General features: G+C 41.8%; 1 protein-coding gene across 3 annotated transcripts in view; it reads right to left on the minus strand.

The window, feature by feature from the left end:
- sdk1a (sidekick cell adhesion molecule 1a) overlaps positions 1-15,341 on the minus strand; it is a 252,184-nt gene that overhangs the window by 24,156 nt on the left and 212,687 nt on the right. For all 3 annotated transcript variants that reach the window (XM_028594450.1, XM_028594442.1, XM_028594455.1), the window contains 3 exons: positions 11,012-11,198; positions 10,042-10,140; positions 6,660-6,854 (listed from right to left, as the gene is read on the minus strand). In XM_028594450.1, coding sequence (XP_028450251.1) covers positions 6,660-6,854; positions 10,042-10,140; positions 11,012-11,198 — 481 coding nt within the window. The remainder of the gene's footprint in view (positions 1-6,659; positions 6,855-10,041; positions 10,141-11,011; positions 11,199-15,341) is intronic.

Consider the following 15,341-nt stretch of genomic DNA (forward strand, 5'->3'; position numbering starts at 1 on the left):
GGGTATCACACTTCTCAGCCTCCCTGGTAAAGTCTACTCCAAGGTGCTGGAAAGGAGGGTTCGGCCGATAGTCGAACCTCGGGTTGAGGAGGAACAATGCGGATTCCGTCCTGGTCGTGGAACAACGGACCAGCTCTTCACTCTCGCAAGGATCCTGGAGGGAGCCTGGGAGTATGCCCAACCGGTCTACATGTGTTTTGTGGATTTGGAGAAGGCGTATGACCGGGTCCCCGGGAGATACTGTGGGAGGTGCTGGGGAGTATGGGGTGAGGGGGTCTCTACTCAGGGCCATCCAATCTCTGTATGACCAAAGTGAGAGCTGTGTCCGGGTTCTCGGTAGTAAGTCGGACTCGTTTCAGGTGAGGGTTGGCCTCCGCCAGGGCTGCGCTTTGTCACCAATCCTGTTTGTAATATTTATGGACAGGATATCGAGGCGTAGTCGGGGTGGGGAGGGGTTGCAGTTTGGTGGGCTGGGGATCTCATCGCTGCTCTTTGCAGATGATGTGGTCCTGATGGCATCATCGGCCTGCGACCTTCAGCACTCACTGGATCGGTTCGCAACCGAGTGTGAAGCGGTTGGGATGAGGATCAGCACCTCTAAATCGGAGGCCATGGTTCTCAGCAGGAAACCGATGGAATGCCTTCTCCAGGTAGGGAATGAGTCCTTACCCCAAGTGAAGGAGTTCAAGTACCTTGGGGTTTTGTTCGCGAGTGAGGGACAATGGAGCGGGAGATTGGTCGGAGAATCGGCGCAGCGGGTGCGGTATTGCATTCAATCTATCGCACCGTTGTGACGAAAAGAGAGCTGAGCCAGAAGGCAAAGCTCTCGATCTACCGGTCAGTTTTCGTTCCTACCCTCACCTATGGTCATGAAGGCTGGGTCATGACCGAAAGAACGAGATCCAGGGTACAAGCGGCGAAATGGGTTTCCTCAGGAGGGTGGCTGGCGTCTCCCTTAGAGATAGGGTGAGAAGCTCAGTCATCCGTGAGGAGCTCGGAGAGAGCCGCTGCTCCTTTGCGTCGAAAGGAGCCAGTTGAGGTGGTTCGGGCATCTGGTAAGGATGCCCCCTGGGCGCCTCCCTAGGGAGGTGTTCCAGGCACGTCCAGCTGGGAGGAGGCCTCGGGGAAGACCCAGGACTAGGTGGAGGGATTATATCTCCAACCTGGCCTGGGAACGCCTCGGGATCCCCCAGTCGGAGCTGGTTAATGTTGCTCGGGAAAGGGAAGTTTGGGGTCCCCTGCTGGAGCTGCTCCCCCCGCGACCCGACACCGGATAAGCGGACGAAGATGGATGGATGGATGGATGGAACAGTACATCATGTCATTTAGTAGTTTAACAATGTGTGACAGTGTTACCACATACCACTACGCACAGTAATGTGTTTTTCTTTTGTGTATTGCTGTTCATCATGGACAGAGTCTCCGTAAAGAGTCAAATTAAAGGACAGAGCACTGCACATTACCATAAATCAAGAAGGTGCTGGACGCAAAAAATAAATGAAAAAAAAAGAGAAAAAAAAAAAAAAGCCAAAATATCTACCACACATCTCCATTGAAGATGTGTTACAAGCCTCCAGATCAGCTTCAGTGCTCAGCAATATCATATGTGTGTGTGTGTGTGTGTGTGTGTGTGTGTGTGTGTTTGGGGACCGACACTGCAGTGAGAGGACAAGTTGTAGACAGTACTGTAAGTTAGTTTACAAATTTTAGTCAGACTTTTAATACAGTTGTATTGAATACAGGATACATTGCTACCTGTGATAATCTGTCCTTTTTGTCTGCTCTGCTTTCACAGTTATACGGTGATACTTTCTCTGTCTAAAGTGTAGGTCATACACATATGCCTACATGTAAAAAGCCCATTACAGACATCGTTAGTCATATACATGGCGACTAAATTAGTTCTTTAAAGTAGAAATCTAGCTGGGGAAATCTCATATACATGGCAAGAAATCTTACTTTATTGCATGTAAATGTGTTGAGTGCCCTGTATAGAAACATCTGCATTCAATATGTTTCTCCACTCATTAATTTAAGTTTTCCTCCACTTTGCCTGCTATCTGTAGCTATACATGTTCAAATTGACACCTGGACAAATTGAGACTATCATGGACCATATGCTGCTAATACCTTGTAACACAGGACAAGGTCAGTATACAGTTACATCACATGTGCATTAGTGTGACTGTTGCAATGCATACATATGTTTAAATGAAACAAGACATCTAAGCACTGCAACATCAAAGAAACAATTTCTCAACAGATCGCCGGTGTGTGTTCGTATTTGTCTGTGTCCTCGCTATTCAATTAGAAGATAAAAGATGACTCTGGGATTCGGTATCTTTGTACAAAAGCTGTGTGATTAGTCGATGTGTGTACACACATGCACACGCGCACACACACACACACGCACACGCACACACACACACACACACACACACACACACACACACACACAAAAACACATGGTTGGGGGCATAACTGTTTAATTTCAGAGGCATCAGATTATCGATTAAGTCTGAAAATTAAAGCATTATCGATTCTCTCTTAAATTTAATTAATCTGCACTTGTGTTCTCAAACATATGCATAAGCACAGTCGCACACACACGTATGCATGCACGCACGCAAGCACGCACACACACACACACACACACACACACACACACACACACACACACACACACACACACACAGGCTCACACACTCATTCACCCTTATCACAAGTAATTTAAGTAAAATCTGTTTGACTCCCTTCTTCCCTCGCGCCCTATTCTTCATTCCCTTCAAGACTTGACTATTCTCTCGCTCTTTTGTTTCCCTGATACCATCTGTGTCTCCCGGTCTGTTCTCTTGTTCCATTCCAGAGTTAAGATCATGTTCTGATAATAAACTCATAACTGTCAGAACAAGTGCTGCCCTTACAGCACTTACAGGACTGTTTACTGCTATGCAAGTGAGAGGAGTGTGGTAGAAGAGAATTTAGAGAAGTGTAGAAGAAAGAAGAGACAGTGTTGGTACTAGAGGAGAAAAAAGATATGGTTGTAGGGGGATACATTCTGCTAAATATGCTATTGTACAGTATGTTGTCCATTACCTTATCAGTAATCACCCTCTTGGAGACAGACATCAGCAAAGATAAATCTCTCTTGTTGTTTTCATTCATGTGCGCGCACACACACACACACACACACACACACACACACACACACACACACACACACACACACACACACACACACACACACACACACACACACACACACACACTCAAAAAGCCAATTTTCTTTTTCTGGAGATTAAGTTGCTCTCTTCTGCATCATCAGAAAGAAATCTCTATTAGGCTATTCTGTCTTTCTCACAGTGAGAATGGGCCATTATGCTACTGAAGTGGAAAAGGGAACCACTGAATTCTATTCTAAAGAAACCCTGATAATGATGCTGCAGATGTTATGATGTCTGATACAATTAAAATGCACTACACAAGCTGATAGCTCCGAATAGAATATCTGACATCAGGATTCCAGGTTTTCATAAAAATTCACTCCACTGTCACACGTTAATATGCTTTACTAGACATACACGATGCCGGCTGACAGAGAAAATTGGAGAGAGAGATCAGGGATGACATATATCAAAGGCTGAGACCAAAGTTACTCATGCGTTAGCCTACTGAGACAACAAAGCCACTGTAACTTCATTTTTAAAGTGATATTTAATTTTGGTGGAATAGTTCTCGGTCAAACTTTAACACCACCTGGCACCTAAACCTTTCCTCCATGTTGACTGGTTATATTACCCTGCTCACAGAATGTAATACTGCATGCATACCTAGTCCATAGGTAAACACACACCAGTAGCCTTAATGGATGGCAGATTAGTCTCTGAAATACTAGTCAGATTTTGATTATTATTATGATCAGTTAAATCCTCCTTTCTAATATTTGTGTACAGTGTAACCATTGGAGAGATGGAGACATGAAAGCAGTTTATTGAAGCAGGATGAGAGAGAGTCTAGACAAGATGAGATAAAAGCATGACGACCTCTGAATCTTTATTTGTTTCTAAATTGAAGAAAAAAAGAACTGCACAGCTCACGCACAACTTTACCTATTTAAAATTCAAGTCACTGTAAAAATCTGTTCTTCCTTTCTAGCCATTGACTGTTTGTTGGAGGATATTTTTCTTCTGTTACAGGTTTTTGGAGACTAAACTGTCTTAGGAGAGTTACTGTCTCTGATTAGCCTCCTACATCTCACCATAGGCATGGGGTGTCATACTCAGAGTGTGTTTCTGTGTTAAAACTCCTGTTATTTTCAGTTTATAACGTTACGATGAGGCCAGCGACTGCTTCAATTTAGATGAAATGTTGAAGAGGTATTAGCAAAATCTTTGCTGCCCTAAAAGAGGGAACTATTGATCATTAGAAATTACTTTGGTTTAGAATCTAAGCTTTATGGCTCTCAGATCTTGTTTTCTGGCCAGTGCTCTCTCCTTTGGTAAACTACCAAAGCACCAACTACTGCCATTTTAACACAATGTCAGTCTCATTCTCTTTCTCACCTACTAACTGAACATTTTTCACCCGCCCACAACAGAGCATGGTGCTATAAGAAAGCAGCCAGTGCAAGACAGTTATGTGTGAAAGGCTTTAATCCTTGTGGTTTTACTTAACAAGTATCAACAGAGTGAAAGCCACAATTTTCTTTGGTCTAAATATCTACGACTTCTCATGATAATTTATCAAACTTGGCTAGGCGGCCCCTCCTTTTTTAATTGACAGAGCACAGAGCCTAAGGCAGTTTTTAAAACTCTTGACTCTCATTAAGGTGATTTCGATGTCTACATTTACTGCCAAGCAGCTCTTACTCCACTAGAGTTTCTAAATGTCATTTCTTCTTGTTCTGTATGTAAAATGTCCCACGCACAGAAAAGGTCATACATTTTTTAATCTTCTGCTAACATTAAGTGTCTGGTAACAAGGGATTCTGCATCTCCAACCACAAACTACTTGTTGTTGAAGCACTGATAATCTGTTCGAGCTCCACGCCTGATGTCCGTGCTTGCCTTTTCGCTCTAATTTTATCTCTGTGGGGCCTTCACATCGACCACAACTCATTACACTCACCATCAAGTAGGGCTGCAGAGATCATAAAATTTGAAAATGCTAAAACTTCAGCTAACCTTTCCAGACTTTTCCTGCACTGACATTACTGTGGAAAATGACAAAATATAATCTTTGACCATTTGGAAGTTAATGTGAAAAGAGAGGACAAAATAACCACAAAATAATTGTAGTTTTTTCCTGCAATAGACGTTCCTAATGGCAAACATTTTGAAAAGCACAGGTCAAATTAATACCATTAATCAAGTCTCTCTCGCTTTGAATGGGCTCATTTACAGAATTTCAAGACTAATCTGGTTTATTTAACACATTTTATTTCCTTATGCATCATTCTAATTGAAAGTGAATTTCATTACTTTTTATTACATTGCGTTGGTGCAAATGCCACACGAGATACATGATACTTATATAAAGTGGGGGTGCATGAAAAAGGCAGATTAACTAGTCATTAGTCAAAGCTTCCAAGCTTACGACCCATTATTCTTGTTGAATTATCCAGCAATGTGTAAAAGTTATTTTTATAGCAAAATGAACACACTTGTTATACTGGTTCCTTTAGTGTGTGATTCAATACGGTTTTAGAATTGCTCATACTGTTACAGTTTCTACCTCTTTCAGTGTAAACAGAGAACAGTGAGACACTGATATTTAAAAAAATATACATTTTTATCTTCTGTGCTTCAGTGCGTACACATACTTCAGACGGCAGCATTCTGTAAAGTTTTTTCATTGTACCCAAACTATCCCATTAGTGACCCATCAACCACATACTGTTTATCCATGTAGATCTTTTTCACAGCTGACATTTTAAATCAACATAGCAGGAAAAATAATATAATGATGACTCTGTTCCATTTAGACCTTTAGTCATTTATACCAGTTGCATGTAAAAGTGTTGTTGGCCTATTAAAGGTAATTTAGGCTTTTAAGCATTTCTCTACAAAATTAAATATTTATGACTTAATAAGCAACGATAAAAGTTTAAGTTAAGAAAACATCCCCAGGTATTATTTATTAAGAGATAAACTCTCAAAAACACAATCTTAATCATCTTCTTTAGGACTGTGTGGATGTGGTTTGATCCAATTTGATTGACAGTGTTGGCAAACAACCCCACACTGTCATCAGATTTTGATTCAAATATTGCTACATTGTGACTGATGCATGGAAGGATGTGACATCACCTTTTTCCAACTGAGCCGCACCAACTTTGAAACAGTAAGAAGAGCACAATTACGAAATCTGTCACGTGAAATAATCAAAATTGTGTGTTCATGAAGAACTACATCCCTCATAGTAAGCTGATAGGTCCAAAATAGTTTTTCAAGGCCTTTAAATGTAATGAACTACAGTAAATGTATGGAAGCAGTGTTTGATACAGGTGATTTGACTGAGGGTGGGGACTTGTACCCAATATTTATTTTTTATTAGATTCACTTTATCGTCCCACATTGTAGGAAATTTGGATCGGGCTTCCACCCAATGCCGTTTCTCTCACTCTATGTAAAGCTTAAGTGTATATGTGTGTCTTTTACCTCTGCGTTCTGTGGTAACAACCAGGGCTTCCTGTTCTTCGCCCCAGCCCACGGCGGTGCGAGCAGTGAGTCGGAACACGTACGCATGCTCAGGGGAAAGTCCTGTGACGGTGAACTGTCGAGCATTGGAGCCCACCTCCACTGTGGTCCATCGCTGAGGGTCCCTGCTGTCCAAGCAGTAGGAGATCTGGTAGCCTATTGAGGGAACAATGAAAAGACAGACAGAGGAGGAAGACAGTTGAAATCTGTATGGAAGTCTTGTGTGGGAATGTGTTTCTGTGTGTGTGTGTGTGTGTGTGTGTGTGTGTGTGTGTTTGTGTGTTTTTTTGTGGCCTACTTTACATCACAGAGCCCACAGGAATCAAAGACAGCACAATGTGAGATAGGAAAAAAGCCTGAAAACATACTGTTACCACACAATACCACGAACCACACAGCCCAAGTATTAAAAACATACAGAAAGTCATAAATCTGTCTTTGAAAGTCACACACACACACACACACACACACACACACACACACACACACACAAAAAAAACACACAACCTCTCATCTGTCCCGTTGGCTGTGACCCACGGTGTACACGGCTTGTGTCCGTTTCTCTGTCTCATGTGCAGTAGGCCATGTAATAACACTAACACCCTTCAACACATACACACACACACTCAAACCACTGATCTTCGACCAAGTTTTCCACAAGCCACTGGCCACTCACAAAGGCTCTCAATATGAAAATTGTATTGTACACCAAATACACACATCCACAAACTCACACAAACACACAAGTGTGCGGAGGTGATTGGTTCACACAGTAAGACTGTCAGGATGGTAATCTGCTCAGAGGGACCTAATCTAGTTGTGTGGGTGATAATCTCATCAGATAGTCTGATTGTATATTAATGTGAACGCAGTGTGTGGAAGATTATTGGATAACGGCTAGATAAAAAATCCTCCTGCCAATTGGGTCAGGGCACAGCATTATGTTGTGTACTGAATATCATTAGGACGTCGCTGCTATCAGATACATGAGGCTATATCTCTGAAGTGAAAGGCCATCTTCTTTTTGCATTGGAAATAAACAACATGTACAGAATAAATCATATCTTAAGGCATTAAAAATGTGTATTTATACAAGCTTTTTTTTGCTTTTAGCTGCTCAATGCTCACTGGCCTTGTCTGTGTTAATGAAAAAAAACACACTAATGGCAATGCTACTACTAAGTCTGCTTGACAGTTAGATAGTACCTTCTTAGTTTAATGACTACAACGACTACTACTACTACGAGCTCAAAGCTTGCAGAGCAGAGAATGCAGCAACTGCAGGTGGTTGCTATGTGTTGTGACTCTATGCCCCCTCTTTTCATCTCTTCCATTTCTACACTACATTACATACAAAATGTGTAGAGTGTTAAATCACATGCCTCTATGCCTAGTTGTAACATCGTTTTCACCATACCAAAGATCTCTGGGTAGTTTTCCACTAAGGCGCTGAGACACCCCCGAGGAAGTTATAAAGAACCCCTCCCTCCATGACTAAATGCTAAACAAAGAGTCAACCAATGTAAGTCTAAATAAGGAGTTTTCACTCTTGTGATCTTAATTGATTTGGTGTTTAATGGGTAATTTTGTATGGCAATTATAGACTTTGTTTAGTAGGCCCTGAAGATGTACTAAATGCAGAGATTATGAATGCATTAGTTGTAAGTAAGTGAAAATAATGATGACATTATTTGCTTTATTAATCTACTCTTGTGTTTAATGCTACTGTTCTAATGTGTATATATTTTCTTAATGATGTCCTTCTTGTATACATAAAAATAATCATCCATCCATCCCTAATTAAATTGCCACACTAATAAACAGTTGGAACGGCGTGAAATGTTGTTTTTTTACAATTAATACTATTATTGCAGATAGTATACAAACATCTCTTTAGGACACAGCTTTGTAGTGATGCAATACGTGAGGCAACGGCATCATACTGCAACTGTATTGTGGAACAGTGTACACCAACAGCAAACTCAAAACAGTATGCATACTGACTTTTTGACTACTTCTGTTTGTGACTTTAGTGTATGAACAAACTACATACTCAAAACGTCATTAACATTTGTGTAAAGTATGGAATTGGGATGCAGCCTGTGGCTGTAATATATTCATCAAGAGGTCATGTAAAACACAAATGCCCCACCGCCTTGTGGCAAATCAGATTGTGGACCTTATGTAGTCCTGTTTCTCCTCTGTCCACCTTCTGTGTTAGTCCCCTATGGGTTGAGAACCGAAGGAGAAATGAGGCAGACATGAGCACTAAAGAAAGCGGTGCACTACAGTTATTTTATTCTGCATTAACACACACATACACAGTCTCCACACACACACACACACACACACACACACACACACACACACACACACACACACACACACACACACACACACACACACACACACACACACCTTGGACCTAGCAAGGACACAGCATGACTGCACGTTTGTGTGTATCTCTGTGGTCGAGAGAGAGAGATTTGCCCTCCCACTCATCCTTCTGTCACAGAGTGGTGTCGCACTAAATGTCCTCCCCCTTACAATACAGTCACACATCACTCACACTGTCCTGCTCAACTCCCCCACTGAGAGGACAAATACTACTCCTTTCTCCCCCTTGTGCAACACTAACACACACACGCACACGCACACACACACACACACACACACACACACACCAGTCCCTCCTCTCACCTCCCTACATCTCTTCTCTGCTGTCTCTTCCCTTCTGTTCTCTCTGTTTCCAGCTCAGCAGCTCTCACATTGCTCTCGCCTCTACTTCACCTCTCTTGCTCTTCATTAATGGGTTCTCTGTGATTCACTCCTCATGCTTTGATTTGCAGTTTCAGAAACAGGTGGTATCTGTTAATCTCAGTGTGTTTATATATGAGGCGATGTATGCATTAGGAAAGGTGTCTTGCTTCAGCAGCTATAATAGCCCTTTTCCTGGGTACAGATTCAAACCATGCATCCATTACACAGACAGGACTGCAAATATATGACTTTTTCACACACACACACACACACACACACACACACACACACACACACACACACACACACACACACACACACATGCACACACACACACACACACACACACACACACACACACACACAATCACAGTGTGTGTTTCTGTGTGTGTGTGTGTGCTTAAAACTGCCAGCTCATTTCTTCTATAAGCCAAGCTGTCCTTCAGCAATTAAAAATAAATGTAATGTCACTACAAGCATGAAAAAAATGGATTATGATTTAAATGCAGCTCTAAAATATCTCTCAATGTGTGTGTGTGTGTGTGTGTGTGTGTGTGTGTGTGTGTTGTGTTTGTTATTGTACCTAATATGATGCCATTGGGGTTCGTGGGTGGCTGCCAAACCACCCTAACTGATGACAACCGAACTTCTGGAAACACCATCCTGACAGGGGGGCCTGGGACTGGAGAGAAAAATAGAGAAGGGAGTTGGCAGCCGAATGAAACAGTAATAATACAAAAAGCAGCAGCAAAAAAAACCCAAAAAGACTCCTTCAGTACTGTCACGAGAAAGAGAGTATCTGACATGAAGCACTTATTCTCTAGTAGGTTAGTATGACGGTACCAGATGTATTTTTAGCGCACACACACACACACACACACACACACACACACACACACACACACACACACAGTCTTTACATTTTAAATAGGCACTTATAAAAGACGGCAAATAGAAAATGTAATTTTCTTTCAACCTCACACCATTCCTGATAAAAGTACATGTTCCACACCACCAAATACATATCAGCGTGATATGTGCGTGTCTGTGTGTGCGTGCATGTGTGTGTGTACAGTATGTGTGTGACAGACAGACAGACAGGATGGAGGTTCATTATACATTGCCGGGAATTGACTTCCCCGTTCTTGTTTCATCCTGAAATGAGAAAAACTTTTCAAACGTGACACAGTTTGATAGAGGATGCGTGTGTATGTGTGTGTGTGTGTTCGTTTGTGTGTCCCTGTGTGCTTGTATTTCAATATTGAAAGAGACCAGACCGGGTTGCTGGCATCCTGAAAAGTCTGTCATGGTCGTATCTAAGGAGATCTGCAAACATGGCACACACTACCACAAATACACACACATACACAACATGTTCTCCGTGTCTGTGCTGTGGAGGGGGTCTGAGGGGTAAGCTGAACCCAGTGGACAATCAGTAAAGTGGGACTGTTGGCTGCAGGTGGGAAGAGATGAAAACAGCTACAGAGGTGAGAGGCAAAAGTGCTGAACAGAAAGGTCAGTGATCAGGCCGAAACAGAAAGAGAGAAACATACCATCTTCTTTGGTTCTGAGCAGTATCGGGTTGCTCTGTGGGCCGTCACCTATCCGTGTGTACGCCAGCACCTGCAGCACGTACACAGTGTACTTTTGGAGAATCCCGAGGAGCAGCGTCACACTCCCCTCTCCTTCTACCACCTGTACACTGGGGGGAGCTTCTGAGTCCTTCTCGCTGTACAACACCTGGACACAGACACACACAAACAGACATACATGTCACACATGTAACCACAAATATAGATCAAAAGTGAACAAATATGTAGAGTTAGATCCTGCAAATTACACTCTGTGAGCTCTGTTTGTAGGGCTGTGTATTGGCAAGAATCTGGCGATACAATACGTATCACGATACATGGGTCACAATTCAATACATTGCAATATATTTCGATACTGTGCGTAAGGCGATGTATTGGGATTTTTTTAAAGTATAATTTTAGAAAAACTAATATTTAAAAAAAGACATGTTGTTCATAAAAGTCAAAGAAGCAACAATTCAGAACACAGAAAATCAATCTGCCTGTTTGGGATTGTGGTTCACAGGTTTTTAGTGATATATGCTAAAGTAGGCCAAAGTTCAGACATAGCTACATTGTTAGCTTCTAGCAAAAAGTCAGGCACTGCTAGGCACCGTTAGGCAAGGACACTAGTGGTGCTTCTCAGCATAGCCATCTAGCGGTAGGGGCTTTAAATACAACATAAACGGGAATCACTGTCTTACATGAATATTTCTGAACATAAAAAAAAAAATCAATATTGCCTTTTTGAAAATCGATACAGTATTGCAAAATAAAATATCGCGATACTCAACTGTATTGATTTTTTCTTACACCCCTATCTGTTTGTCTGTTGTTTCCTCTTGAGATTTGGTGGCTTCAAAGGATTGGTGATGTTCTATGCTTTTGTGATTTGTGTGTATCCCGTCCCAGAAATGCTTGTTACTAATCCTAGCTTCTAGGGAGTTTACTCCCCGGAGTCCTTATGTTTTTTCCCCCAGCGTATTTCCTTGGAGAACGTTGGCACCAAGATCCTGGTTCCAGCTGTCGCCGTGGTCCTGCTGCACTCCCTGCCGAGCTCAGCTGTGCCCTGCAATGTCATGCTGCTTCCTGCCACTGTTCATCACACCCCCAACCGGCCCGTCAGACACCGCCTACCAAGAGCCTGGGTCTGTCCGAGGTTTCTTCCCAAGAGGGAGTTTTTCCTCGCCACTGTCGCACTGCTTGCTCTTGAGGAAATTACTGTAATTGTTGGAATTGTTGGGGCTTTGTAAATTATAGAGTGTGGTCTAGACCTACTCTATCTGTAAAGTGTCTCGAGATAACCTATGCTATGATTTGATACTATAAATAAAATTGAATTGAATTGAATTGAACAAATAAAAAGAAAAGACCAAAACCAACTCTCTCAATACTTTCAGACTGTTGCAACTTGTCTGTATCACTCAGGCCCAAGCCTATTTCTTCCGACCCCAGATGTAAATCTTTAAAACTGCTATAATCAATAATATACTATCAACATTATATTATTATTCAATATTACCAATAGATCACTGAACCACTTGTGTGTGAAAGGTGTCGCTAGTAGTGATGAACCCCCCAATAATTATCCCCTCAGTTGTCAGTTGTCATCTGTACGAAGCTTTACAGCAATTGTTGCTCGCTGTTAATGTGTCCATCCGGCATCGGCACTGTTTTGGTTTACTGTCACTGCTCTTGTAGCTTTGTTTTTGGCCACAGCAGGCAGCTGTTTTTTGTGTAAAAGCTCTACAAAAACGTTATATGTCTATGCATATGTACGCACTTCCTGTGTTCCTGTGGAACCAGTTACGAGTTTTGGTTCGGGAGGCAGACACCGTCCCCACATTAAGAGTAAGCTTAAAATTCTCCACTTTGAAAAAGCTTATAGTTAGGGCTGGCTCATGTTTCCCTTGGCCCAGCCCTTAGTTATTCTGCTATATGTTTAGACTGCAAGGGGACTTCCTATGACCCACTGATATTCTGAGCTTCTCTCTCCTCCTCTCTCTCTATCTCTATGCATTCATATCACATCTCAATTTCAGTCTGCTTTATTGGCATGATAAAATCAATACATCTGTGTTGCCAAAGCATAAAAACAAACATACAAATAAACAACAACAAGGAGTAAATACATCTGATATAATATTATGATATAATTGCAGATAATAAACAAATTCTGTGCATGTCTCTCTCTCTCGCTCTCTCTTTTTCTCTCTCTCTCTCCCTCTCTTACTAGAGCAGAATTCACTCAAAATGCAGTTCCCATGCCCATCATAGTCAAGTACATTTTATTTCATATAGCCCAAAATCACAAATATGCCTCGAAGGGCTTTACAGTCTGCACAGCACTGCATCATAATGAAGGAACATGTCAGCCAGTGCAACAGTGTGGCTCATTGATGTGTTTTTGACAACAATGGTCTGTGGCACAGAGAAATAAGCCATATCAATACTGATCTGGGTACAGAATCAATGCACTGAGATGGAGCACTGAGATTTATCACACATCTCAAAGCCAACCATTGTTTGTTGTACACTCGGGTTGGATGGTCGGCCTTGTCTACCCGTAGACCTAACCACTGGCATATTCTTATTAATAAGGCTGTTTCTGTACTGCTTCCTTCTTACCTACAGGTCTACATCCTTTAAAAAAGTACGGGAAGTTATTGTCTTTGCTCAAAGGACTTTTTCCTTCTAACTGTCCCTAAAGTCTATACTGAACTGGGAAAGAGGGCGTTTACGTATGCTGCTCCCTCGGTTACAAAACCACCTGAATCTTCGAGAGATGGTTTCATTGCACGCATTTAAAGCGATTCAAAATGACTTGGATGCTCGGCACATCTAGCTGTAGATGTTTTGAATGTTTCAAACATTTTTGATATCTTACGTGTCTGTTATCTGTTCTTGTGTGTCCGTTTTTTAATTGTTATGTTTGTTTTATGTCTGAAACTTGAAATTAGACCAGTGCCCACATAAAAAAAAAAAAATTAGAACACAGTGCTCTTTCACTGGCAAGAATGTGTCGAGAACTGTTGTTTTTTCTCTCTCCTGTCACACTTGAAAATCCTTTTGAAGGAAAGTGTCAGCTCTTAAGTGTCTAAAAACAGAAATAGTCATGAGGAATGTGTGGTAGGAGGCAGGTGAACTATTTAACATCTATTAGCGGATATGAGGTGTTAAAGAACTACTGCTGGCAGCCACTTCCCTTTATTAGCATGGTAGGCATATACATTATGCTCAGTGTGATCCTCAGGAGGGCTCAAGAAAACACACACAGATGGGGAGAGTGTGATGTGCTTTGAGCATGGTGGATGATATGACCTGAATTTTGCACAACATTTATAAAATACTGGATGGTACTGGTTTATATCACACAGTCACAGACTGTTTTTTTAGTAGATGTATGTATTTATAACACAACCGTGTCCATGCAATTGAGGATAAATGTTCTTCTTTTTAAAGCTTTCTTCTGCTATGTTTTGTTTGGGTGGTGATTAAGCGCTACTCAATGCCAGTTTTATATTAGCAAAATATGTTTGCATGTGCTTTCTCCAAGTTAGATTTGGAAGGATGCTGATGGGTGCAACATATATGCCACTGAACAAGAAAAGCTATATTGCAAAAATGCAGACAACTGGTACGTTTCTTGTACTTATTTTAAAGTCAAACAAGGAAGTGGAATACATTATAATAAACCCCTGGAGGGTGTGCGTGGGAGTGTAGAGAGATGTGACTGCCAGTAAGTGGTGCACTCAGGTAAAAATGAGTGCACCTTGCACTTCACCATCAACAGTACTTATCTAGCTTTTTGTTAGGACCCTGCACATCAGAGTAAGTTAACTATGTCACTATCAGGGGGATCAAGCAAGACAGACTTCACTGACTTAGTTTGGAAATACAAAAAAAAGATTAGCTCAAATGTGGCAGACGTGAATAGATTGTAGGCTATGTTGCTTAAAGCTATAGTGCGTAGTTTCTGTCGCCCCCATGAGGAATTCTAAGTGATGACAACAAAACTGTCGGCGCATCCACATGATACAAGCCTTCCGTGATTGCGCACCCCCACCAGCCCTCCTCCGCGCAGTTGCTAGTAGCCAAGGAGGACACGGAGGATTAAAAAACCATGATGGATTCTTCAGAAGAGGTCATTATCTTCACTTGATTTTCTGCGTGTGAAAGTCGCCGGACAACACAAGTTTCTGAACGTAGCCATACTGAGAAATACAGAGAGAGTTGTGTGGAGCTGATAGTCTTAATTAGCTTTGTATCAACTTATTTGGCAATGGCTTGAATGTAACGGACGTTCATTAAT

Source organism: Perca flavescens, chromosome 2, assembly GCF_004354835.1.
Source record: "Perca flavescens isolate YP-PL-M2 chromosome 2, PFLA_1.0, whole genome shotgun sequence".
Lineage (NCBI taxonomy): Eukaryota > Metazoa > Chordata > Actinopteri > Perciformes > Percidae > Perca > Perca flavescens.